The sequence below is a fragment of the Sander lucioperca genome, chromosome 24, assembly GCF_008315115.2.
Source record: "Sander lucioperca isolate FBNREF2018 chromosome 24, SLUC_FBN_1.2, whole genome shotgun sequence".
Taxonomy (NCBI): Eukaryota; Metazoa; Chordata; class Actinopteri; order Perciformes; family Percidae; genus Sander; species Sander lucioperca.
Genome location: NC_050196.1, coordinates 9,256,497 through 9,282,911, shown reverse-complemented (window position 1 = coordinate 9,282,911; position 26,415 = coordinate 9,256,497). Strand labels below are relative to the sequence as shown.

At 43.0% G+C, this 26,415-nt stretch overlaps 4 protein-coding genes and 1 long non-coding RNA gene across 9 annotated transcripts in view; 3 read left to right on the top strand and 2 right to left on the bottom strand.

Moving 5' to 3' along the window:
- raph1b (Ras association (RalGDS/AF-6) and pleckstrin homology domains 1b) overlaps nucleotides 1-9,752 on the top strand; it is a 38,736-nt gene extending 28,984 nt beyond the window's left edge. For all 5 annotated transcript variants that reach the window (XM_035998456.1, XM_035998459.1, XM_035998457.1 and 2 more), the window contains 9 exons: nucleotides 1,645-1,804; nucleotides 2,072-2,193; nucleotides 2,491-2,556; nucleotides 2,655-2,798; nucleotides 3,522-3,632; nucleotides 4,160-4,258; nucleotides 4,381-4,501; nucleotides 4,844-4,980; nucleotides 5,093-9,752. In XM_035998456.1, coding sequence (XP_035854349.1) covers nucleotides 1,645-1,804; nucleotides 2,072-2,193; nucleotides 2,491-2,556; nucleotides 2,655-2,798; nucleotides 3,522-3,632; nucleotides 4,160-4,258; nucleotides 4,381-4,501; nucleotides 4,844-4,980; nucleotides 5,093-7,795 — 3,663 coding nt within the window. In that variant the 3' untranslated portion in view covers nucleotides 7,796-9,752. The remainder of the gene's footprint in view (nucleotides 1-1,644; nucleotides 1,805-2,071; nucleotides 2,194-2,490; nucleotides 2,557-2,654; nucleotides 2,799-3,521; nucleotides 3,633-4,159; nucleotides 4,259-4,380; nucleotides 4,502-4,843; nucleotides 4,981-5,092) is intronic.
- Nucleotides 9,753-10,014: 262 nt separating this feature from the next.
- Nucleotides 10,015-11,791, bottom strand: spp2 (secreted phosphoprotein 2). Its single transcript, XM_031292263.1, has 6 exons — nucleotides 11,657-11,791; nucleotides 11,455-11,582; nucleotides 11,157-11,279; nucleotides 10,693-10,800; nucleotides 10,348-10,396; nucleotides 10,015-10,184 (listed from the first exon to the last, which is right to left on the bottom strand). The coding sequence occupies exons 1-6, from the start codon at nucleotides 11,754-11,756 to the stop codon at nucleotides 10,093-10,095; spliced, it is 600 nt and encodes a 199-aa protein (XP_031148123.1). The 5' UTR covers nucleotides 11,757-11,791; the 3' UTR covers nucleotides 10,015-10,092.
- Nucleotides 11,792-12,288: 497 nt separating this feature from the next.
- On the bottom strand, nucleotides 12,289-17,498 carry alg11 (ALG11 alpha-1,2-mannosyltransferase). The gene is made up of 5 exons (XM_031292260.2): nucleotides 17,336-17,498; nucleotides 15,326-15,547; nucleotides 14,631-15,002; nucleotides 13,308-13,873; nucleotides 12,289-13,227 (listed from the first exon to the last, which is right to left on the bottom strand). Exons 1-5 carry the CDS (start codon nucleotides 17,380-17,382, stop codon nucleotides 12,944-12,946), a joined length of 1,491 nt encoding a protein of 496 aa, XP_031148120.1. The 5' UTR covers nucleotides 17,383-17,498; the 3' UTR covers nucleotides 12,289-12,943.
- A 210-nt stretch (nucleotides 17,499-17,708) lies between these two features.
- Nucleotides 17,709-20,826, top strand: cpb2 (carboxypeptidase B2 (plasma)). Its single transcript, XM_031292257.2, has 11 exons — nucleotides 17,709-17,868; nucleotides 18,198-18,273; nucleotides 18,359-18,483; nucleotides 18,559-18,667; nucleotides 18,872-18,973; nucleotides 19,200-19,304; nucleotides 19,409-19,519; nucleotides 19,623-19,713; nucleotides 19,831-20,033; nucleotides 20,171-20,255; nucleotides 20,345-20,826. Exons 1-11 carry the CDS (start codon nucleotides 17,792-17,794, stop codon nucleotides 20,548-20,550), a joined length of 1,290 nt encoding a protein of 429 aa, XP_031148117.1. The 5' UTR covers nucleotides 17,709-17,791; the 3' UTR covers nucleotides 20,551-20,826.
- Nucleotides 20,827-24,417: 3,591 nt separating this feature from the next.
- On the top strand, nucleotides 24,418-25,317 carry LOC116044840. The gene is made up of 3 exons (XR_004103762.1): nucleotides 24,418-24,456; nucleotides 24,693-24,788; nucleotides 25,223-25,317. It is a non-coding gene; the product is annotated as an uncharacterized LOC116044840 (long non-coding RNA).
- Nucleotides 25,318-26,415: the final 1,098 nt, after the last annotated feature.

Below are 26,415 nucleotides of genomic sequence, written 5' to 3'. Positions count from 1 at the left end.
AAAAGATCAGTCTGACTCGTGTAATAATTGCTGTCTCGTTATATTTACTGCACGCTGCATTTTCTTTGTAAACTTCATTCACAGCGAGGCGGTGAAGCGCGGAGAAAATAGGTCATTGCAGTGTTTGATTATGTGTGTGTATCTGCCGGGGAGGGAGCAAGACATCAGAAAGAGGCTTCAGAAAAAGAGCGCTCCAAGACAATGCAGACACATTCTACACAAAACAGCTTATTCACCACATCCAACTGAACAAGTGCTGGTTTTCGATGAACTGGGGCGCCTTGATAGCCATGGCGTGTGAATGTCTCTATTGGGAAGTCCGTATGGGACTCCACAGGCAGGCCATTTGTTTACCAGTGTTTCCGCCAGTGAATGAACTGTCTCTTTGAATGAAAGCAACAAGAATGGTGTTCTTTTACAAGCAATGAATAGTTGAGACCCAACTGTGTTTCAATAAACAGGGCTAGACTTCACTCTGCCAAGTGAATACAATGTGACAAGATAAAAGAGTGCTGGTACAGCCGGCACTTAAAAAAACAACCTCAGCCAGCGTAGGAGAATGCTGTAATGTGCTAAATTACTAGTTGTGCGGTTGTCAGCAGTCTACATAGCCAGCTATGCGTCACAATTTACTATATTTTTGATTCATGACAATAAAGCAGTTTGATTGCATTTGGATTGAAGGTTCCGAGTTTGATCCTGTTGAAGCAGTGGGATTTTCTGGGTTTGATTTTAATATTTTTTCTTCTCCCAGACTAGGGGGTTTAAGGGGTCCATCCTGTAAGAAATGTAGGTCAGACTCCCCATGTCTTTGTCTCACAGCTCTCCCATCATTCTCATTGGTCCAAGCTTCTTGTCAGTCAACTGTACCCACACACTGATTGGATGTCAGGGTCCTGGTGGGAGAGGACAAACAGGAGGTCTAGGAATTGAGGGCTTTATTTGGTTTCACACCAAGTGTTATGTAGGCTGCGATTGTGTGAGGATGGATTTGGCACGTGTTTGTCTCGTTCAGATTAGTTTAAGCTTGCTTGTTATGGAGGACTTTTGGTCGCCTCTGGATGCATAACTTTGGCCAGATTATTGGATTTTAGTCTCTAGTGGTTGTATATGCAACATTGTGATTGTAGTGGCCGCATTAATAGTTTAGTTTAGAGTATTTGAAACAAGCCTTAAATCCCCAACCAGATTCTGTGCCATTGTGCCTTGAAATAGGTTCACATAAAATGAATTTATTAGGTATTATATGATCTTTGGGGGTTATTGTTCCTTTGGCCAAGCTTCCTGCTGTGATAAGAGACGATTAACGTCCATATGTCCCCAGAGATTCCGTTATATCATTATTATTCATTGATCATTTTTAGTCAAAAATGACAACAAAAAAAAAAACTTTTCTTTCCTGAATATGGTGGCCAGTAGAGAAAATAGAATAAAAGATTACTGTAATTTGTATGAATACATGGTTGGAAGCCTGAAATAGTCTACATCTGTCATAAAGAATGATTGATTTTACATTTGAAATTAAATTAATCTACAATCCATATAATTAAAAGCACTAATTTAAGACCAATTTAAAATGATGATGCCATTTGCACATCAGGTCTATTTTCAAAAATCACTCTCCTTTCTCCTCCTTTTCCTCAGCTGGTGATCAGGGTCCACATGTCAGACGAGAGCTCCAAGACCATGATGGTGGATGAGCGCCAGACGGTGAGGCAGGTGCTGGACAGCCTGCTGGATAAGTCCCACTGTGGCTACAGCCCGGACTGGTCTCTAGTGGAAACCATCAATGAGCTACAGATGGGTAAGGGAGGAGAGAAATAATAAACATTGTTTATGGTTTGCTTTAGTCTGCACTGTTGGCATATGGATTATAATTATCTGTAAACTAAAAATAGTCACTGCTTGTGACCTCGGGCTAATTGTCAGGCTTACAGTTAAAGGTTCGGCCCCACCCAAAAAACGAGGGAGGAGATTAAGTGCACGTTTGCAGGTCAGCAAAAAAACTGCATATCTTGCATCTTATCTTTATTTCTCCCTCTTCTCTCTCCTTCTCTCCTCCCTCTCTCAGAGCGTATTTTTGAGGACCATGAGAACTTGGTGGAGAATCTATTAAACTGGACCCGGGACAGCCACAACAAGCTTATGTTCATCGAACGCATCGAGAAATATGCGCTTTTCAAGAACCCTCAGGTGACTGTCCCATTGCACATACACGAGAGAGAAGATCATCTTCTCAATGCCCTCCCTGCATTCAGTGTATAAATGCTGGCAGCATATGCTGTACACACAAACACATTGTTTATGCATGCTCAGTGCCTGCACAGCCCAGAGAGTGAACAAGGTAGTGTGAACGTGTAGGAGAGTTGGAAGTAGGTCAAAGCTCTAAAGCGAGTAAAGGTGAATAATTTATTTAGCATAAGACGAGGTGAGCCATGGACTTTACATTTCCCCCTGCTTTCTCTCACGGTTCCTCTCAATCATCTCCAGAACTATTTGCTGGGGCGGAAGGAGACATCCGAAATGGCTGACAGGAATAAAGAGGCTTTATTAGAGGTGAGATTAATGTACAAGCCCAAACTTTCCTATTTTTCCTACACCAGGAGGATCATTCACAGGATAAACTTTGACATCAATTTCTGTGCGTCCATCAGGAGTGTTTCTGTGGCGGCTCAGTGTCTGTGCCAGAGATCGAGGGCATCCTGTGGCTGAAGGAGGACGGGAAGAAGTCGTGGAAGAAACGCTATTTTCTCCTCAGAGCTTCAGGGATCTACTACGTCCCCAAAGGCAAAGCCAAGGTCAGTAAGACTTGGGATGGGTGTACTTTAGGCACACAGTCACGCTTCTCAGACAGAATGAAGATGGAGAACAGAAATGTGCGTTGGGGTTATGAGAACCAGATTCACATAGTCTGCTCTGTGGTATTTCCTGTTGCTGTAGCGCCTGATCACTTTGAACACAACTGAAAAAATGTCCTCTATTTTTAGCACTATCATCCTCCAAAGTCATTTTCAGTAACCTTAGCATTCAGTAGCTGCACAAATTTTTTTCCCAATTTAAATCCTACAACCTTGGGTTAGCTACAAAGTAGGTTGAGTTCTACAATACATTATAGTGCCAGCTCAGGCATTAAATAAAACACGTTAAATTAAATTTAGATCTGTGTAATTACCCTTAAAACATGTGCACTTTGACTTCAGTGGGACTTGGATCCTCTTAGCATGATTATTTAAAGCCCTTTTAGAGCAACTTCTTCAAGCACGGAAACAGCATATGCTCCAGAAATACTTTTAGACTTATAATATGTAATCAAGACTTTTGCATTACATGTTTCTATACATCTAGACACATTGCCATCAGATATGTTAGATGTACCTGTAGGGAAGTCACTATGCCCCAAGTTATTCTGGCATCAAGGACAGCATCTCCACCCTGCACAGAGCAGCAGCTTCACTCAGCCTCAGTCCCTTTTTGAAGTCAACCATGCATCAATTAATCCTCCTCTGCCTCCCTCTGTGCAGGCATCCAGAGATCTCGTGTGCTTCCTGCAGTTGGACCATGTTAACGTGTACTACGGCCAGGACTACCGCAGCAAATACAAGGCTCCTACTGACTACTGTCTGGCCCTGAAGGTGAAGCCCTATGTCGATATCTTCCATCTGAGTGGAGAAATGTTGTCAATGTCACGCAAATGTATTCACAGCAACAGATATGTAGCATGTTAATACGGACACTGACAGTGTGAATTTCTCATCCTATGTGTGGATGTAAATTAGCAGTGTGAACATGTGAAATAATTCTTATGGTCGCTATTATTAGAGCTTCTCTCTTACAGTGTCAGGCAAGCATCCTTAATGCATTAGCCTTCCATTAGAAAAGACCTTTCTATTAAAAGCTCTGCAAATTGCTTCCAAACAAGTCAATTACAATTGTTTTGTTTGATTTGATCATCATTAATAAGTGGATAGAAAGTGTTATTATTTACTGTATAATATGTTAAAATTAAGAAATTGTCTCATAAATAGCCAGAATATGCTTCAAAGCCAAAATACTTACAGCCCATTATATATCATGTATAATAATGAAGAAACTTAGCATTTTTCAGTGCATATGTGAGGCATTGGTGGATAGTAAAATGTATATTCACTTCTTTTTGCAGCATCCACAAATCCAGAAGAAGTCACAGTACATTAAGTATCTGTGCTGTGATGATGTCAGGACCCTGCACCAATGGGTGAATGGAATTCGCATCGCCAAGGTGAGTTTCTGCTGCACTTTGTTTGGTCTGCACAAAGGACAAGAAATAGTTCTCTAACAATCCTAAGATAAATGTTCATTAATTATATCTCATTGTGTTTTCCACTTTGTGTTTGTGTCTAGTATGGCAAGCAACTATACGTGAACTACCAGGAAGCCATGAAGAGGACCGAGGCGGCCTACGATTGGTCCTCTCTCTCTACCTCCAGCATCCGATCTGGCTCTAGCTCTGCCAGCATACATGGTTAGTTTAATTCATCAGTATAGTCGATGTCAAATAGTGCAACATTTTCACGATCATTGACATTTAAACATTTTAAAGGAATGCCAGCAATTTCAAATTCCATTAAGTCAGCTTTAAGGCTTTAAAAAAATGGAATAGCCAAAATTGAGGTAGCAGAGGCAGATATATCCTGATTTTTATTTCTTAGTATGGTTCAAGCTCCAAAAACACTAGATTCTACATTTCCCACAATGCAACTCAGTTTTTCGTGAGACTTACCCTGCCTGGTAAATGCCTTTCAAACATCATGTCCCAAATAGAAGTATAGAATATACTCTTACTGTCATTTGTGTGTGCTTCCAGAGTCCCAGTCTAACCACTCAGGCCATTCAGACAGTGGAGTGGACACGGGCTCTTCTCATGGCCGGTCCCAGAGTGTGGTGAGCTCCATCTTTTCTGAGGCCTGGAAGAGAGGTACCCAGATCGAGGAAAGCTCCAAGGTATGGCTTTCTTTCAGAGACAGCAGGGATTAAAACAAACCCTGTTATAGTTGCATATCTGTTACACAATATGTCATTCACTTCACTGAGCTAACACACAGTCTCTTTTTAGCATATGAGAATGGAGGCATCCAGAGGGGCCACCCTGCCGCATGCTTCCCACAGTCACCGGCATCACAGCCAGCATTCAGTTGATCACCCAGCCCTGACGCCCCCTCCCCAACCTCAGGTGCAGCCGCAGCCTCAGCCCCACCAACAGCACCCACATGAGCATCAGCCCCACCAACAGCACCCACCACAGCATCAGCACCCATCAATGCACCCCCAGACACCGACCCAGCCACAACACCAGCAACTGCCTCCCCAGCATCATTCTCCTCAACAGGCCCCACAGCCACCCCCCCAGTATCCTCAGCGCCCTCAGCAGTCACCACAGTCTCCACAACAGCAGCCGCAGACCATCAGCAGCTACAACCACATGCCCCCACAGCAGCAAGAGCTGGCTCCTCCGCCCCCACCTCCCCCTCCACCGCCTCCCCCTCCTCCCCCACCCCCCCCAGTTCAAATGGTGTCCCACCACTCGCCGGCTCCCACCATGTACAAGTACAGCACCATCACCAGGCTACAGAACCAGAAGGCCTCCCAGTCTGCCAATCACCACAGGTTGCCCAATCACCTTCTTGCATTGGGTCAGCAAGTTCTGCCCACAGCTTCGACGCTGCCTGCAGCACCAGTGCCCATTAAACCCAATGTAAATCACATTGCGGCAAGGACTAATGTCCCGCCTCCACCTCCCCCTCCCCCTCCACCATCCATGCCAACCCCTGGGTCCGCCATGGCTGTGTTGAAGCTGGGCCCTCCCAGTCCAGCTACCCCACCTGCCTTTATTCCTCCGCCCCCAGCACCTCCACCTGCTCCACAGACCAACGGAGTTACATTTCCTCCCCCTCCTTCTCCCCCACCACCCCCTCCTGCACTGGCTCCCATGAGCCAGCCTGTTAACCCCAACGGGCTGAAGCAGGCCCTTAAGGAAAGGTTTCCCAGCCCGCCACGGGACCTCCTCTCTCCAAACGGAGGCCTTGAGGAGTCCCCACCGCCTGCCCCCGCCCCACCTCCCCCACCTCCACCCCCTCCACCTCCGCCACCCCCACCTCCTCCTCCCCAGCACTTCCCAGTGCCAGCCCAGTTCCCGCCTCCTCCTGCACCGCCGCCGGCGCCACCCAAAACATTCACCCCAGGCTTTGTCCCTCATACTGCCCCCAAACCCGTGTCACCTGTCTCCCCATTTCCTCCTGCCCCACCTCCTGCTTCCCTGGGCGGCCCGACCCCACCACCACCTCCACCCCCTCCTCCACCTGCACCCCTCAAAAAGCAGTTCAGCCTCCAGACGGGCCACATCTCCGGCCACCCCCCTCCGACTCTCCCCAAGCAGCACAGCCTGTCTAAACAAACGCCCTACTCCACGGGAGCCGCTCCCACCATGTCTTTGGTGAAACAACTAGCAAGTCAGTTTCCAGGAGCTCCGTCCCAAGTAGCCAATCACACAGAGAGCCCCAAAGCCCCCCTCTCTCCACCTGCAGTAAAGACCAAACCAAAATGGCAGCCTGGGGGTGGCCAACAGCTGCAGTCTCCAGAGTTCCCTCCTCCCCCTCCAGACAGCAACATTGGCTTCCCTGCCCCTCCTCCTCCACCACCTCCCCCAGCCCCCGTCACCGGCCCGACTCCACCTCCTCCTCCGCCACCTCCCCCACCCCCCGTCACCGGCCCGACTCCACCTCCTCCTCCGCCACCTCCCCCACCCCCCGTCACCGGCCCGACTCCACCTCCTCCTCCGCCACCTCCCCCAGCCCCCGTCACCGGCCCGACTCCACCTCCTCCTCCACTCCCTCCTGGGAACCTGGGCTCCCCCTTGAGGAGGTCACCCTCTGGGTCCTCCAATTTCGTAGGCAAGAAACCCCCTCCCACCCCACAGAGGAACACCAGCGTCAAGTTCAACGCCTCAACTTCCTATGAGGAATCCAGGAGGAACTTGTTCAGTAAGTTTGCTCCCCAGAACAACGCCGCTTCTTCATCCCCATGTCCCACCGCCTCCTCCACTGGATCCCCTTCCAAGGACCCTTCAGCTGGACCCCCTGCTCCCCCGAAACCAGGCAAGCTCAACCTGGCAAACCTGCCCATGGCGCTCCAGGCCAAAGTGAGCCAAGTAAAGCAAACCGGTGGTGGCTTCCCTACCCCACCACATGAGTGTGCCTACTTCCCACCTCCTCCCCCGGCCTCTGAGCTCTTCCCCCCTCCTCTACCTCCTGGTAGTGACACCCATAGTGGAGGACCTCCTAGGGTAGCCGTGGTCAACCCCCAGCCCCAGGCTCCCCCTCCTCCTCCGCCTGTCTGCCTTGTCAGCAACTCATCATGGGGGAAGAGCTCCCTGAAAAAGACTCCTCCACCCACACTTGTGCGGCGTAATAACACCACCCCGGAGCCCCCTCCACTCTCACCACCTCCACCCACCTCCCCAAAGGGCAGCTCAGGCCAGCCCAATTTCCTGGAGGATCTCAACCGGACACTGAAGCGAAAGTCAGTGGGTCGCCAAAGTTCTCTCAACTCGGCTGGCCTCATGGACAAGTTGGACCCTGCGGGAACTATGGACGACATGGCGCTGCCCCCGCCGCCCCCTGAGCTGCTCCTGGACCAAGGAAAGCAAAGCAACGGAGGAAATGGCGGCTACATGTCCGGAAACATCTCAGGCTATGCAACACTACGACGAGGACCCCCACCTGCACCACCCAAACGGGGGGACACCACCAAACTTACTTGAGAGTGTTGAACTTGGAGATCGGGACACCATGAAGATGAATGAATAGACAATGAAAGAATATATGGAAGTGAACATTCATTCGTGAAATGGGAGCGAATTCCTGAATTCCTTCCGTCCTCTTGGGATCACAATGATAAATAGATGACTGTGTATATACTAAAACCCAAACCAGACCATGGTCAATTAGTGTTTGCTAATTATTGCAGTTTTTTTTTACATGTTTGGCTTTCTGGATCAGTGGGGTTTATAATAATGGGATGATTAAGACTGGAGCAGGTAAGTTTGAGGTCACAGAAAAATAAAACAGACTTTTAATTTTCTGTGATTGTCTGAACTCTCTGGAAGACATTGTATTTCCCTGTATGGTAAACCCCACCCATCTGGTACACCAAGCAGATTTAAATACACACTAATAAGAATTGTGCAAACATTACTGGATCCAGGTCTGAGCCGAACCATGTTATCCGCTTCTTTGCCATAAGTTTGTGCCACATACTGGAGACAAAAAAAACAAACACCCACCACAGGATCTTTCTGCTTTGGTACTGCATGGACTTCATGTAAGAACAAGCTGTAAAACATGAAGCTGTTCTGGTGTATGTGCATGAGTGAGAGAGAGAGAGAGAGAGAGAGAGAAACTGAGATGTGCATACATGCATTGTGTGCATGCATGTATGTATGATTATATGCCGGTGAAGTAGTTAACCATTAAAGAAGGCCTTTGTAGAGCGGGGATGGTTAGGTTTGCTTTTATATGAAATTATTTAATGATCGATAAATGGAAGGATTTTTTTTTATAAGTCTGTGTTTTAATAGCTGGTCAACAAAGTCTAGAGAGGAACAAAACATCAGGGCGCAATGGAATGTATATGGAAAGGTGTAATTGAAATTACACACACAAAGGAAAAAAAAAACGTTAAAACTTTCAGATCTGTTGTCTCAAACATTTCTAGACTGTTCCACAACTTGGCAAATGCAAATCAGAAGGAAGCCTTATCCCCAAAGTCTTGCACAGAGGTCAAAGCAGAAAGGAGATTTCTTCCAAAGGTTCAGCAGAGTCTGGACTGTGCAACTGGAGAAAAGAAAAACACACACTTTTTATTTTTATTTTTTATTTAATGGGACTGTAAATGGAGGAGGAGGCCTGTAATGGTGTATCTTCGTGGACTGTGTGAGTTCCCCGTGCGTTGGCTTGATTTTGGACCTTATCCTTCAGTTTGTATCTGTACAGTTGCAGCTGCTACTCCGTTACTGTTGGTCCCCGCCGCCTTCTAAAGTCACATCATATCACAATTCAGGAAGTAGAATGTACAGGTTGGATTCAGTCATGTGAAGTATACTCATCTTCTCCACGCAAAGTGACCCAGTTGAAAAAGATACATTTGTCTGGTTAATGTACAGAGCGTTAAATCATGTAGTCAATAACGGAAATCATCTGACTGGCATTAGACTGAATGTTGCTTTTATCTGTGTGTCTATCATATCTTGTTTCTCCACGGTGCTATTGGTGGACAGGGACTAAAGGTTATCATTCGATTTTGCACCTGTACAGTGGATCACGAAGGGTTTTAATTTTAAGTGCTAGTGCTGTCCTTCAAGGAACTCCTCATCAACATGTCCTTGTGTGCCAGGATGACATATCATTAATATTTCAGACTGTTTAAACTGGTTTTAAATTGGCTTTAGTGTGGACATGTGTGCTTGAAGTGTTGAATATGGTCGTTTCCACTCACATTCTCATGTCCTACGCCACAGTGGTTTGATCGCCACCTGGAAGGCAGTGTACCATTTCTTATAACTCAATATCATTGTCTTTAACAGGATGTTTGCTACAGTACAGTATCTAAGTTATTCATGTGCTGATGTGAACGTGGGGCCAAGTGAAATGAAGAAAAATGGCTGCAGATGTGTCCTCTTGCATATAAACTGAAAATCACAATATAAATGTTCAAACCTGTCTCAGAGTCCTCATTTGTTCAAATGATTTGGGTCAGGTGCAGCTGGGAAGATCTGTATGGGTAATTCACTTAATCTAATGCATTTAGGCACCATGATTTCACAGTTCAAGTACAAATGATTAAAATGGGAACAGTGTTTGTTGGTCAGTGAATCCCAGACTCCCTCTAGTGGTCTTATCCTGTCCTACACTAAGGAAAAAAATGGTATGAATCCTTAGGTAGAATGTTTTCCCAATTAAATATAAAAAAGGACCAAATTCATAAGGGTGCAAATTCCATTTTTTAATTCAAGTTTGTCCTCTGATCAGCACCTGAATTTTTCCAGAATGAGCTGAACTTTCACTCCAGGGAGTTGGTCCAGACTTCCGCTGCCAGGCTGTGGAGAGAGCGACCAGGCTGGACGGGTGGAGGAGTCGGAGCAGGTGCCGGGACTGTTGAAAGATATACCAATAACTGGTTGGTTACATGCACTGAATATTACAATGTATATTGAAATACTAAAGACAAGCCCTGTGAATATGTGAAAAACATTAGCAAAATCTTTATTGAAACACATCAGTAACTGATTGTACTCTACCAACACTTGTTAATTACCTCTACTTGCAAATGAGAGGTCGAACTGGTGTCTCCCTCTTGAGAACTTCTGTGGATATAAAGCCTTGATATTATTCACATGCACTATATAGTTATTGTTGCTTAAACTTATTGGAAAGCTTAACTTTTTAGTTGTGAGTATGGGCAGATTATGGAAGTATAACTTCCAAATAAATATAAGTTTACACTTTTTAGTGACAAACAACTTTTTTTCCACTTTTTGTAGCCAATATAATTTGCTATGACTTAAAACCCCAAATGGAAAATGAGAAATTAGGTGAAAAAATAAATGACAGCACTGCTATTCTCCCTTTTCTAGCCCACCCCTCTTGTGTGTGTCCTCACCTCCTCACTGGACTCTGAGCTGGAGCTCGAGTCGTGGCCGCATCTGAGAGAAAGCACCTGGGTTGAGGTGGCCGACATTCGAACCCGACTGGAGCAGGACAAGGATGGCTGAAGTGAAGGCAGAGAATGGTATTTTTTTTTAATATTCTGAATAATGCAAATATTAAGTCACTGATACCGCTGCATCATGGCATTATTGATTTGATCGACCCACTCTGTCCCAGTAAATTTGTGCCAATGCAAACAGTGGGCTGCATCAACACGTGTCCTACCCAGAATTTAGATAGGAGACCTTCACAGGGTACAGGTACAGTGAAATAGTTAACAATCAACACTGATAATATGTATTATTAAAGTGATATACCCCACCCCTGTCCTGTGGCACCAAACTAAAACAATCCATCATAAGGTATTAATTAGGTAAGGTAATCATTTTTCACCCCTGATGACATGAAATGTCTCACCACAAAGAAGCCAGGTCTGAAGGCACATGTCTGTGGGTCGTTTCTGGAAGCCTTCACACACTCTGTCTCTTTAATGCCAAATACCATCACCAGGTCAGCAGTGTTCATGCCCACGGGTATAACCTGGCATGCATGTGATATTTGTCATAATGAAAATAGGGAAGAACATACACTTAATACTGCAGCTATAGTGTTAATAGCATCCACTGCAACTATTACTACCTACTACTACTAAAAATAGAAAATGGGTACAGACCCTGCAAATAAATATATATCTTATAAGTATGTGCGGACTCACCCTTTTGACAGAGCCTCGAGTTACCCGGTAGAGATGGTTGACAGCATACACAGAGTTGACCTCAGCCAGAGCTGCTCCAAGCCCCCTGTTTGCCAAAGCCTCCAGTTCAGAGTTGTACAGTGGGACACCTGCAAGGACAAATATGTGGAGTAAGTCACTCAAGTATTTACTCATGAAGTGATCAATACGGAGAACCACTCACCTGAGCATCCCAGAGACTGCAGCAGGGCCAAGAGAAGCACGTGGAACTTCATCTCGTCTAGCACCAAACCAAAATACCTCAGTCCTTCGTTGACCTCCATCTATATATGTTCAGCCTTTGTCCGAGCACCCCGATGCACCGCCTCTTACCCTCCATAACCCCATTAAAAAAAAACTCCCTCCCCTGCTGTCTGTCCTGCTTCTTTCATGCAATAGCTGCTAACCTTTGTTCAGCACTATTGATCTCAGGGTGATGCCCTGAATTAAATGAGCACTATGATAAGAATTGAGTTCAGATGACAGTCACTCAGACCCTCTATTTGATAAGGATCTTCAAATCTGACTAAATAGACTAGTAAATTAAATACTCATTGTGCCAAAATTTCATTCGGATGAGGTCTTAGCACTGGAGGACACTGAGTCACCAGCAATCAATTTTTAGCAATATATGACTTTGGTAATGTATCCGTTTGTTGATATATATTCATGAATTATTTCAGCTCACATACTCGCTGTGTTTCTTTGTTTACCTCTCCAATAGTTCATTTGTTATCTTTGGCTTTTGGACTGTTGGTCAGACAAGACATTTTACAGACCAGAACAATTAATCGATCAGTCAAGAAACTACATCAATACCTTCCTCCCGTCATATCTTTATTACATTCCTCATCAATATCAAAAATACCTTACATTTTGGGCATGTAGAGAATTCCAGTGTCTAAAAAAAACTAGTTTTGTTCCCCTTCAGCCATTTTCACCATGTTAAATATAATACATCTCTTTTAAATTAAACTGACACGACTGACAAAGGAATGTGTCCGATAGAAATGCGATAAGAGCTTGAACTGTCATTTCACAGGATAATCTAGTATTTACAAAAACAACTTCAACAGAACTACACCATTTTCTGTAGCTGGATTCTCTCTAACCACGTTAGGCAAAGATCTGATATTTTTAAGAATTAGATTATATCTGTACCTGATTTCAACTTAAAAACATGTCCGTTACAAGGCCATGTCTCTAAATTGTACTCATGCATTCATAAGAATGATCAGAAACTTTCTTGGATTTATTTCAGTAAAAAGAAGAGCAGTGAATTTCAACAGCCCTCTGTGTGAGCCCATGAGTGATCTCTGCATCACTTTTAATCAGATTTTGTCACCGATCCTTCAGTGTAAATCCAGCCAGAAGTGCATCAAAATAAAAGGTGCTCAAAGTGTCAAATAGCCACTATCACGTTAACTGTACATGCACAGATACACAAACACACAAACAACGAGTCCTCCTTTCATCGTTCAAGTGTCCCCATCAGTGGCTCCATAGCAGCGAGGAAGCAGGCGTCAAACTCCTGATCTGAGAAGCGAGCCACGGACTGACGTGCGTTGCGTCTGATGTGCAACCGGCTGGCGGGCGGCAGCGCCAGGATCCTCTCTATGGCTTCCGCGTAACTGTCCTCGTCATCAGCCAGGAAGCCTGTCTGGCCTCCCTCGAAAGGCACCACAATGTCCAGCTGGGGACCGCCGGACTTGTGCGCCAGAATGACCTTCCCTGCTGCCATACACTCCACAATGCCTAGAGGGGATAAAAGAAGCACTTTTAATATTATCACAAATAAATGAGACAATCTAAACAACATCAGACAGATTAATTACCTATTCCAAAGTGTTCATTCCACATGGTATGCAGTCCGATGGTGGCTTCTCCCATCTCTCTCTTCAGCTCCTCGAAGGGTACGTTCAGTTTAAACTGCACCCTGTCGGCCACACCCAACTCCTGGCACAGCCCCCTCAACATGAGCACCCTATCCTCGTCTTCCTGGTTCCTGCATCCACCAATCAGAACCAGCTTCAGACCCTCCCTGCCCCCCGCCCCCTCCCTCCTCCTGTCCAACACCTTTTTGAAAGCTGTTATCTGCAGCCGGTGGTCCTTCTCCGGCCTGAACTGCCCAATAGAAACGATCGAGTGGCACTTCTTGTCCCCATCCTCCTCCAGCGGCACGTCCAAGAACGTGCTGACGTCGCAGGGTGGGTAGACCACACTGGTGCGGTTGGGAGCGCGCCACAGTGACAGGATATGATTGAGGGTCCAGGAGGAGTTGACCATGATGAGGTCGCTGCAGGAGCCTGCCATGCCGTAGAGCATGGCAAGCAGGCAGTAGTAGACCACCTTGAAGGCGCTCAGGAACAGACTGTTGGAGACGTAGTCAGGGTTGTTGAACCTAGGACATTATTATTTGAGGGGTTAGCAAGCAGCAGGTTTTAGTAACTTAAAAGGTCCCATGGCATGACAATTTCACTTTATGAGGTTTTTTAACATTAATATGAGTTCCCCCAGCCTGCCTATGGCCCCCCAGTGGCTAGAAATGATGATAGGTGTAAACCGAGCCCTAGGTATCCTGCTCTGCCTTTGAGAAAATGAAAGCTCAGATGGGCCGATCTGGAATCTGCTCCTTGAGGTCATAAGGAGCAAGGTTACCTCCCCTTTCTCTGCTTTGCCCACCCAGAGAATTTGGCCCACCCATGAGAGAGAGAGAGACATCATGGCTTTCAAACGAGCAAAGTGGCAGTTGGTCAAGGCCACACCCCCACCCTCCACCTTGCCCCCCCCCCCCTCTCCTCCTCAATAGCTACAGACACAGAAATGGTTCATACTAAGGAAAGCTCATTGTGGGACTGGCTCTAGTAGCTGTAGTTCTGCACCAAGGCTGAATTTGGGGAAAGAGACTTCAGATACAGTATTAGGGGACCACTAAGGCCTATATAAAAGAGACTTCAGATACAGTATTAGGGGACCACTAAGGCCTATATAACAGAGACTTCAGATACAGTATTAGGGGACCACTAAGGTCTATATAAAAGCATCCAAAGAGCACTATGTCATGGGACCTTTAAAAAAATTTAAATAAATAGAACATAACATAAAAAAGACCCTGTATGATGGGTTCTCAACACAGCCATTTGACACACAGTAATTACCTGGGGTTCCTCTCTCTCACTACAGACAGCATGTCAGTGCTGATGGTGGGGTAGTGAACGTAACTCCCCACTCTGCAGCCTCCCAAGTAGCGGAACAGGGGCAGAGTGAAGGTGTAGCCCATGGAGTCGATGTAAAGGTCTGGGACAAACTCCGTCAGCGCCTCCCATCCCAGGAAGACAGAGCCCACGCTCTGTCCCAGCAGGGTGAAGTGAGGAAACAGGCCGGGCTCCACAAGCAGCCGGTGCCTCAGGAACACAAACTGAACCGGGCGGGGGAGCACGATGTTGAAACGACGGCGCGCCCCATCCAGGATCTGCTGTCCCGTCACACCCAGGTCCCCAGTGTACACCACAAAGTTGATGTCCACGTACCTGTGCGGATGTAGATTTAAGTTAAGATTTCACATAAGCAGAAGGTATGTTGATGCCATTAAGCATTGCGTCGTTTTGATTGTATACCTGACTTATTTCCCCTCTCTACTTAGGTCTGATTCAGTTCCTCTTCAAGCTAGTTCACTCTTTATTTTAGCTGTATATAATGCTGTCAAAAAGGAAAAATCTACCAAGGACTAAAAGACACCGTTTTGAAAAGACTGACTACATATTGGAAAACGCAGTAAATCAGTAACTAGTAAGCACACAAGTTAGCAAAAGTAGACACTATAAACTATAACAAATGTATCAATTAGCTTTACCTGCGCTGCAGTGCCCTGATAGCACACCAGAGCACCCTCTCTCCCCCACCACCAGCATTGCAGTAGGGGTGGAAGAAGGCAACCGTGGGACGGCCGTCCCTCGCCCGCCGAGCGTTCCTGCTGCTCTGAAGCCAGAAGCGCACAGCCAGCACCAGCAGGACTAGGACAGTGATCAGCAGCACACACAGAAACAACAGGGGCAGCAGCAACTTCCACAGCAACCTGAAACACAGAGACACAGCACACTTAGGTATATGGAATTTTATATGGCCAACATCAAAAGCTTAGGTGTAAAAAATGGGAAGAAGAGTTAGGGACAAATATATCAGATGCTGTATGGGACAGAGCTCTAAGCTGGGTGAATGGGACCTCTTCTTGTGCACGTTTGAATTTGATTCAGTTTAAAGTTCTTCACCGTATGCACTATAGTAAGGTTAAACCGGCCAAAATATACTCTGACATGGATGACATCTGTGACAGATGTAGATTGGACAGAGCAGATTTACTTCACATGTTTTTGTCATGTTCCAGGTTGATAGCGTTCTGGGCATCAATATTGAAGGTCTTAAATGAAGTCTTTGATTTAGATCTACAACCTAGCCCTACAACGGCCGTGTTTGGGGTACAAGGGGGTGATATTGTAATGCCCAATAGTAAGGAAAGTGTTGTTGCTTTTGCAACCTTAATACAGGGTTCATACGCATTTTAACCAATACTTTTCCATGACTTTTTGGCAAATTTCCATGACTATGTATTCCTGAAAATGTCAGTCGACATTACACAATAAGAATAAAAATCTATGTTAAAGTTTACCCTCAGAGGTTTAACAATAAAATGAATGACAATTGATGTGGTTCATAGTGGGATTCGTAATATCACACCCCGAATAGAACGTTGAGGTTAAGACGACGTGAAAATAAATTCCATGACTTTTCCAAGACTTTCTGGGTCTTTTAATATTTCCAAAACCTTTTCAGGCCTGGAATTTGCATTTTTTTCAAATTCCAAAACTTTTCCAGGTTTTTTCAAAACGTATAAACCCTGTTAATAGCACGACTGAGAATACTTATGGAATGGAAAACATCTACACCACCAAAAGCATCCACATGGCTTTCTGATATTATGTTTCTAAAAATAGAAAAAAAAGTATAATAAATACTTTCTTAGAGGATTGACCAGAAACTTTCACAAAAATTGGGACCCTTTACTGGCTTACTTTGAAAGACTTACTACACTTCCCTCTTAATTAACTGCTAATTGTAAAGCACACTGATTACACTATTTGCTATCATGAGTAATAGAAGAAAGGGGTTGTTTTTTTCTCCTCCTTTTGTTTTTATTTGTTTCTTTGTTTCTCTATCTGTCCTCGGCACAAGGGTTTGTGGTGGGTGGGATGGGGTTAATAGAAATATGTCTTGTTATAATTGACATTGTAATGTTGCACTGTATATTGTATCTTCTCTAAAGCAATAAAAATACTTGTAAAAAAAAAAAAAAAAGCTTAGGTTTAACCAAGTTGTTGTGACATTGTACATTGTAACTTATCAAAATGTACTACTTAACTAGCGTTATACACATAAATAACGCATGCATATAGTCATAATAAGCTCAGGTTTAAAGGAATATGCCCTATTGCCACATATAGCTAGCTAGACTACAGACTGTAACGTTACTGTCCACTGACCAAACTGCTGCCTACATAGGAGTAATTTAGTAAAGAGCTTGTTCTTCATGGCAACATTACTTGTAGTAACGTTAAACAAACAGGAAATACAGAGTTGTAATTTTTATAAAAACCACAACCAACGTATTAGCTTCACGTTAACTCAATAACCTGAAAGATCGTCAAAATGTTAACTTAGCATTGCTGGTATTAATAGCTAACGTTAACGTTACAAACGTTACCGGAGCAGCAGCCAACATACAATTAAATGAAACAAGCACTTTCAAAATTAACAACTGACATCTTGTAATTTTCTAATACTCGGATTATAACCTAATATATCTTACCTTGTTAATTCACACAAACAGAGTACCAACTGGTCGTGGCCCGACATCTTGCCAAGATCAACAACACAACCACAACCTTCCCTTCCAAGTTGTCACTTTCCTCCTCCTCCTGTTTGTCCAACTGTTATTCATATTTATCTGGCGCCGCCTATCGGCGAGGAGGTATTATAACTCCACTGACTTTTACAACAAGTATTGATGAAGAGTCGTATTGTAAAGCTTGCATTAATTTAGGCATTTTGTAAATTATACAAATATTTGAACTGGAGTTGCTGACACTATAGCACCAGAAATATGCTAACCTGCTGCCTGTCAGCCATAATGGCTGATCTATGCCCTCCTCTGTCAAAAAAAATAATGTTTAACTTCTAAATAAACACAGTTTAAATCAATAATGTGTCCCTGTCCCCGTGGTTTAAACAAACCTCTATCATTTCTAGTCTGGATTCTGACATCATGAAGGCTCTTTTGATTTTGTTTGTTTTAATGAATTTGGACAAACTCCTGAAGACGGGACGCTGCACAGAAACGCAGTAAGTTGATTGAAATGTCAAGCAACTGTGTTCATTTTTTATCTATGAGGTAACTGTTTTCCACAAAGAAAATAGATTATGACACACTTGTGCAAACACACACGCTCTTACCATGTATGTTGCCGTGCGTGAACACAGATGCAAACCCTATGACACAATTTTAACAAAGCTTCTGAAAATTAAACACCACCTTATATTTACTTATTCTGGCACTGTCTATAATACAGGTGAAAACATTAAGACATTTGTTTGTTTCTGATTGGCCCATAGGTGTTTGCATCATCATTCACTATGTATCTTACTAATGTCCTGTTTTTCTTTTTATTCAGAGACCAAATTCTATCAATCACCCCCAAAACACAGGAACAAGTGGACATCTTGAAGAATGTTTCCACTCAATATGAGGTAGAAATTAGAGTCTTCATCAGTGATTGACCTCCTTTGTTTTTTCCGCTCTCTGTTTATCATTATGTTACATACTTTCTCCCAGACAGCTTTATGGCAGCCTGTTTCACCTCAGTACATCAAAGAAGAAACTGAGGTCCACCTTTATGTTCCTGCAAACAGCTCAGAGATTGTCAAGGATCTGCTACAGAAACACGCCATAACACATGGGTATGTTACCTGTCTGAAAACATCGTTCTGCAATTAGTTTGAAGGTTTTGTTATTTATTTGTATGTTTATTGTAGGGTGTTATTGGCCAACGCCAACGAGTTGATTGAAATGCAGACGAGAAACGGCTCCACTGACCCACGAAGCAGCTCAACTTTCTACGAGAGATATCACAGTCTGGATGATGTATGCTTTTCATCTATAACTATCAGATTCCAGCTTTATAACATTTAGTTATTTGTTGATTTTATGTCACAGAGGTGCTAATTCAACAAATTGAACAGTTTAAGCGTCACACACAGACTTTATTCCAAGACCACTGGCGTATTGATGGACTTCGCTTGATGGATGTATCACAATTTACATCCAAACACACTGTCTCCATTGTAGATCTATCATTGGATAAACAGGACCCAACAGGAAAACCCCAACATGGTCAAAACCATTCTCATTGGCTCCTCATATGAGAAGCGACCACTCTATGTTCTGAAGGTACACTCATCCATCACCTACTAAGCTACAGCAATGACGATTAAGATGCTTTTTTTCCCGCATACATTCTGCACAAATTAATCAGCATTATTAATTTTTTCTCTTTAGAAGTATTTTGTGTTGAAAAGTGTTCTGAGACTTTTGTTTTCCATTCATACAGCTGACCTGTGAGAGAAATTAGATTGTTTTTTCCCCTCACACTTTAAATGAAGTCTGTCTTTCTCAGTTGTCTATAAATAACAGGCCGAATAAAAAAGCAATGTGGATTGACTGTGGTATCCATGCCAGAGAGTGGATCTCTCCTGCTTTCTGCTTATGGTTTGTACAAAATGTGAGTATATTTATTGAAGTATTGACAGGGTGGGAATGTCTTGTTTGTTCTTTTATGATTTTCACACAGGTCTAGCACTAAAATCAATGTCCTTTCTTGGAAAGTCTCTGTCATTTTACAAGCTAAACCAAGACATTACTCGCATCTTGGACAACATGGATGTCTACATCCTGCCTGTTATGAACCCTGATGGATACCATTACACATGGACAACAGTAAGAATACATATTGTGTGTATTGTTAAGTGCTTGACCAGTTGTAAAGAGGGCAATTCCAACTGGATTTATGATTTACCCCTGTTTTATGTTTTTGTCTCAGAACAGGATGTGGAGGAAGAACCGCTCTGTCAGCAAGAGCAGCAACTGCATCGGGGTCGACCTCAACAGAAACTTTGATGCCAACTGGTGCAGTAGGTCTTCCTCTAACATTACAGCGCCCTCCTTATTGATTACCACATTGAACTCTTTCTTCCATATATGTGAGTCTCAGTAGGATCTATGAGGTAATGGGATTGTGTGTCTTCCAGCGGAGGGAGCCTCTGATGAGCCCTGCACTGAGATCTACTGCGGTGCGTTCCCTGAGTCGGAACCAGAGTCGCAGGCCGTGGCCAACTTCCTGCGCAGTCACAAGGACTCAGTTCAGTTCTACCTCAGCATCCACTCCTACTCTCAGATGCTTCTCTTCCCGTACTCCTGCACCTTAGATGAAGCAGAGAACCACAAAGACCTGGTGAGTGGTGACCATCATAGCTTACATGTTTTCCACACTTCAGAGGTGTTTTATGTGAGTCCTTTCCTATTCAGCTCCAGAGTATTTATTCTGCATGTCATTTGAGATAACACAGAAACTCTATATTGTTCTAAAAGCTTGAGATGGCCCAAGAAGCTGCCCAGGCAATCCGAAGATATTACAGGAACACCTACAAATATGGCTCTGGAGCAAAGACAATATGTAAGTAGGGCTTCAATATGAAGCAAAATCAGCAAGACTTGATTCAGTCACTCACAAAGTACACATGAATGTCCTTGTCTGTTCTCCAGACTTGGCTCCTGGTGGTTCTGATGATTGGGCGTACAACCTTGGCATCAAATACTCCTTCACATTTGAGCTCCAGGACCGCGGGCGTTATGGCTTCCTCCTGCCACCATCTCTCATTTCCAGGGCTTGCAATGAAGCTCTGATTGCTGTGAAGACCATTGCTCTCAAGGTTATAGAGAAAACAAAAGCTTCAGCAAGTCATCCTTAAACCCTCTGAGCAGTTACACATAAAAGCATAAAGACATAAAGCTGTAAACAAAACAAAAAAAAACACAAAAAAGATTAAACTGATTGAAGTTACAGATTAAGTTGAATGTCTTTTTTCTGTTTATTATTACTTACTGAGCACATATGGTTATAGTGTGTTACACTTACATAGAAAGTTGTTCCAATGAAAACTACATCATCATGCATACACCACACAGATAATAATAATCATTGTTATTGTTCTTGGAGATATCAATATTAAAGTGCTCATATTATGCTTTTTGGCTTTTTTTCATTCCTTTATTGTGATTTTTTTGTGTGCACGTTATAGGTGTACAAAGTGAAAAAGCCCAAAGTCCACCCCAAAGGGACTTACCATCTCCAACAGAAAACACTGTTCACAAACTGCTCCAAACAGCTCTATTGTAGTCCAGCCTTTACTTCAGAGACAAACGTGTCACTTGGTAACAGACGTTATAATGCTCGCCTAGCTGCTACCGTGTCACGCCCTCATACTCTGCAACTGACTAGCTAGCAGTGCTGACCTACACTGTAAACCTGAACGTTCAAAGTAATTAAATAGATTAAGTAGTGTATACTCAAAGTTTTAGAAGAAGTTCTACTAACTTAATTATGTCAAGTTGGTGTAACATGTTCTTCCTTTTTGAATAATTTTAACTAATAATTTTTAATTAAATGGAACTATTTTGTGTATAAGTAAAGATAACTTAAAAACATAACTTAACTTGATAGAGTAAAGTAATTACATGCTAAGAATGATAAAGTCCTGTTATTTCTATTGTTTCAAATAGGGATGATTTAAAAATAAACTTCATTTATATAGCACATGCTACATGATTTACACGATACACTAAAATCTCAAAGTGCTTCACCAAATAAGTAAAATCGATCATAACAAATAAATTGCAATCATAGCCTATTAAAACAGTAACAATTTGATTGGGACAAATGGTCTGTTTCAAATATTTTTATTATGAAGCATAAGAAAAACAGTAATACAGTTGTTGTGGAACGGAAATCCTGCTTCTTTTCAAATACCGAACCAAAAGACAAACCGTACAAAAGCCCCAGCATTACACGATAACATCAACAGACAGACAAAATAAAACAACAACATAGGTATACAAGTAATTGAAAACAATAACAACAACCACACAAAAAAATAAAAATAAAAAATTACATTAAAAAATTAATTTAAAAAATAAATAAATCAGGAGCAACATGACAGTGCCCATCCACCCGTTCCCACCCCAACGTAATGCCACTTAGATGTGCTGAAGACTAATGCCTGCGTAGTGAATCTTAACCGTTCATCTTTCCCATAAATGATATCATCGGTCTCCATATCTTTTCAAACTCCTCCAGCCTATCACTAAGGATAACGAATCAGTCAGGTATCAGTCAGTGTCGCAATCCAAACTTTAAAATTTGGTACCTCTTTATCTTTCCAGAGCAAAAGAATAAGTCTCTTTGCGCAGAGGAGGCTATAGAGCAGGAGATGGAGCTGTGCGGTCTGTAGTTTTTTAGAGTGTTCTGATGCATCCAGTATAACCCAAAGTGGATCCGGTCTTATTTGAACTTTAAAAACCTGTGAATAGAACAAAAATATTGCCACCCAGAATTCCTGTAGCTTAGGACATATAGTGCATAACTATGTAGTACCTAAATCTGCATCCGCTTGGTTACACTTTTCACAAATTGGGGACACATCTGGGAAGATTTTATGTAACTTCACCTTTGAATAATGCAACCTGTGCAAAATTTTGAACTGGATCATACAGTGTCTGGCATTAAGGGAGCACATATTAACATATTTCAGACCTTTGTCCCAGGTGTCCTCTGCTATTCCCATCCCTAATTCTTTTTGGGGCAAATGGTCTGAAATGCATTAGACATTAGTGGAAGACAAAATGTATTTATTTTTTGTATTTTTATTGTCATCAGTTTAATGTAGCCTATATATTTTTCATTTTTACTTAAGTGTTGAGCAGCTCATTTTTTATTAGGAATTTGTTATTCCTCTGATTCAACCTCCGAAGCAGAAGGCGACACTAATGCGCATACTACACTGATTCCTTACCGGTCTTTGGAAGAAAAGAAAAAGAAGAAGGAAAATTTGTACGCGGTGGCGGGAAGCAACAGAAGACTTTTCCAGAAAGACCTACGCGGCAGCAGTCAGCATCACTGGACTTACTGTAAGTTTTGAACGTTAATATTTATTCACTTTTACTTCTTTTATATATTTGTTGATGTTTTTGTCTCAGAGAGCGTAGACCTTCTCCAAACACACGTCCTTCACTGGCTTATCACGGGAGTCTTGTAGGGTTTAGGCAACTTGGTGACGTTAAGTCAGGTTAGCTAGCCGCTAAAGGGCTAGCCACTTAGCGCGACCACTAACTAACTAACTAACTAACTAACGGTACACACTCCAGCAGCAAAGCTAGCGACCTACCACTACCACACTCACTGAAGAATTTGACGACGGATGAATCTAGCAATCACACGCGCATTCCCCGCTTAAAGGTGGTGTTAGAAAATTAGTCGTTGAAGACCGGGACGTGGTGGATGAGTTCTTGTCCCAGGGCCATCTGCCATCCTTGTCAGAAGAATCACAAAAATAAATTGGAGGGGATGTTACTTTAGTAGATGTCCAACAGGCTATAAAGAGTCCAAGTTCTGGTAAGTCCCCAGGGGACGACGGTTTTCCTACAGACTTTTATAAGGCATTCTCTGACAAGTTAGAGACTACTGAAAGTTTTTCTGGAGGCACTTAACCCTTGTGTTGTCCTCCACAAGGGTTAAAACTGGTAGTAAGCCAGAGAGTAGCCTATGCAATCTTCTGTAATAACACTTATACATAAAAAAGGTAAGAACCCTCAGCAGTGCGGTAGCTACCGACCAGTCTCTTTGATGAATGTGGATGCTAAAATATTGGCTGAAATAGTGGCTACAAGGCTTGAGAAACATTTGCCCAGTCTTATTCTTATTCACCCGGATCAGGTCGGTTTTATCAAAGGACGGTCTTCAGCAGACAATGTTCGTAGGTGATTACACTTGGTATGGCAGACAAGGAATAGTGCTGAACTTAAGGTAGCTTTTTCTCTCGACGCTGAAAAAGCGTTCGATAGAGTAGAATGGGGGTGTTTATTTCAGGCGCTACACAAGTTTAGATTGGGCACCCCATTTATAAATTGGGTCAAACTGCTGTATTCCAATCCTAGGGCCTCAGTATTATAAAACGGGAAGAAATCCTTAAGTTTCCCCCTCTAAAGGGGTACGAGGCAGGGTTGTCCCCTGAGCCCATTGAACCATGCAGTAAAGTTCAAGTGCTGCTGCTTTTCTTTACAGTAATGTTAATTTTGTTTGATGGCTTTAGTAGCTTGACACTTTGGGGATCAAATGAAAAGATCATTAACAGGGAAGTATTTATAATTTGACACTCTTTGAATGCTTTTTAATTGTTCAGTTTCAGATCAGTTTATGTCTTTGCATCTCTCTGTTCCAGTTTCAAGAAGTTAAGACAGAATTAACTTCCTACCCAACTTTCCCCAAGGAAAGGATCCTTCAAGCCTTGAGCAGTTGAGGCAGACACTTGTTGGAGAAGTCAAGAAGATCGAGAAGAACCTGCCCATCATTAGAAAGATGATGGAGACCACATTTCCCCTACGCCAACAGACCAGAGTGATGTCCTGCCCACCAGTGAACGAGCTCATGGATCGCTGGCCTGCTCTCAAAATAGAGTCTGAGGTAATATGGATCAGCTCTCTCTTTTAAAGTGTAAATTGTGATTCTTACTCATTTGGCCGCTGTCTTCTGCTTTATAAATGTGTGCTAGATTCTTCAAATGTTGCTCTGGCTGAAATTTTAAAAAATCCACGATGAACAGGTAATTAGATTTATTACACATTGCATAGGTTGAACCAGTGGAACATTGAACAGGTTCAATGATTCAAATGAGCTTTGTAAATTTTGCAATTAGTCCGCTTTGTGTTTGCCATTTGTCTGATTGCATTAAAGATGTGAACAGGTTATTTGTGGACATAATGTTCTGATTGGACGGTTTAAAATCAGCTTTGTTCAGTAAACTCTTCACTATATACAGTTCTGTTTTTATCTGAATAGGAAATCCATGACATCCACACCAAGCGCACTACTGTTCTCCATGCCCTTCCTGTGTATCTGCGCGAGGACGTTCCTGGATTTTTCAGAACCTGCACAGTGAGTCTCCTTAAGTCACTAACAGATTCTACTGTGTATTATGTAAACTGTTCATCAAAATACTAACAGGTTTTAGGACTTACTTTGTTTAGTCTACCCATACAGTTTTTGTGTATGATCTTTTTTCTTTCTCCTCACTACAAAGGAACTGTATTGGCGTCTTGTTCAATGTTCAGTAAAGCATTTTCTTGTAAATGTCCTTTAGCTTGGTTTCAGTCTATCTCACACCACTTATTCTCTGGTAATTTGGCTGATTCGTGTGTGCAGAACATGGATCTTATGTTTTTCACCTCTTACAGTGAGACCCAGGTTTCCCTTGTAAAAGAGGTATTGGATTTCAATGGGACTTGGTTAAAGAAAGATAAATTACTGTATATGTCATGTTTTGTTCCATGTGTTAGTTTGTGATTAGTATCTCTTTTTCATTCATCCAGGATGAGTCTGATGAGCCAGAGCTTGATGGTGTTGCAGTGGGCCTCCTTACTGTCATCAGTGACCATGACACAAGTCCAGTTCCCTACCAGCCTGTGAGAATCTCTGTCGTCATTGAAAGTGATGCCTAGGCCTGTCATGATAACAAATTTTGCTGGACGATAAATTGTCCCAGAAATGATTGCGATAAACGATAATATTGTCGTTCCGAGACCATTTTCATCTAATATAATGATAATGGCATAATAATGCAGGTACACCTTTTCAAAGATCAATACACTTTTATTTCTAAAGAATATTTAACACTGGAACTGGAAGACATTTTAAATATCCACAATATCAGGGTGTCCGCAGGGTTTTAAAAAGTATTAAAAGGTAGTAAATCATATTATTAATAATAAGAAATGAAGTCCATTAAAAGGTATTAATCGCCATTTTACGAGGTATTAATTTTTTGAATAATTTTTTTGCATACTATGAGTTGTCCATTTGATTTATTATGTCTATTTAAGTTGATCTTGTAAAGTTTGTGTGATATTATATCCTATCCCGCATCGGGTGACAAGCCAGACCCACGTCAAGATGTTGGGTCTGGGAACTCACAATTGGCAGGGCTCAATCCGAGGGGCGGGATAAACGGTTGTCTTTCAAATTCCCTCTGCACGCTACAACCTTCTTATATACTGTCTATTGCTACAACCAAGTAGAGCAACGAAGAAGATAGCGAAGCTAGTTGATAGATTAAACTTTTGCTGTATCTGGTCGGCAAAACTCTGAACACGTCCTCTTCCCCTTATGGGAAGTGAGGCTCTCCCGTGTGTAGAAAAGTACCATAAGCGGCCGCTGACACAGTGATGCACATGCTTTCCATGTTCGCTGCAAAGACAAACTAAATCACCTGATTAATGCAACGTAATCACGACATATCCCGGCCATTTTTCACCGCAGAAAGCTGCTACCAGCCAGGCTAAAGCTAACATAGTTAGCCTAAAGAAACAAGGCGTCTGTCCCAACTAACGTTATGGTTCGGAGCTGCGACGCTGGAAACGTAACACTAATCTACAACAGCAGTCTGTTTCTGATATAACGTAATTTACACTGATTTAAGTGCTCTTGGATACAGTTTGTTGCAAGAGTGTGATATGCAGGCTCTGCATGCACAGCAAACCAACAATCATGATCAATTTTAATCAAT

Bases quoted from the DNA above. Each gene is read 5' to 3' on its own strand.
- spp2 (XM_031292263.1), bottom strand. From the start codon at position 11,756: ATGGAGGTCAACGAAGGACTGAGGTATTTTGGTTTGGTGCTAGACGAG. The intron at 11,583-11,656 runs GTGAGTGGTTCT...TTGTCCTTGCAG, and splicing joins GCAGTCTCTGGGATGCTCAG to GTGTCCCACTGTACAACTCT. The intron at 10,397-10,692 runs GTGAGGACACAC...TTATATCCACAG, and splicing joins GCTCAGAGTCCAGTGAGGAG to AAGTTCTCAAGAGGGAGACA.
- alg11 (XM_031292260.2), bottom strand. From the start codon at position 17,382: ATGTCGGGCCACGACCAGTTGGTACTCTGTTTGTGTGAATTAACAAG. The intron at 13,874-14,630 runs GTAATTACTGTG...ATAATGTCCTAG, and splicing joins GTGAGAGAGAGGAACCCCAG to GTTCAACAACCCTGACTACG. The intron at 13,228-13,307 runs GTAATTAATCTG...TATCCCCTCTAG, and splicing joins GAATGAACACTTTGGAATAG to GCATTGTGGAGTGTATGGCA.
- cpb2 (XM_031292257.2), top strand. From the start codon at position 17,792: ATGAAGGCTCTTTTGATTTTGTTTGTTTTAATGAATTTGGACAAACTC. The intron at 18,974-19,199 runs GTACACTCATCC...TGTCTTTCTCAG, and splicing joins GACCACTCTATGTTCTGAAG to TTGTCTATAAATAACAGGCC. The intron at 20,256-20,344 runs GTAAGTAGGGCT...TCTGTTCTCCAG, and splicing joins CTCTGGAGCAAAGACAATAT to ACTTGGCTCCTGGTGGTTCT.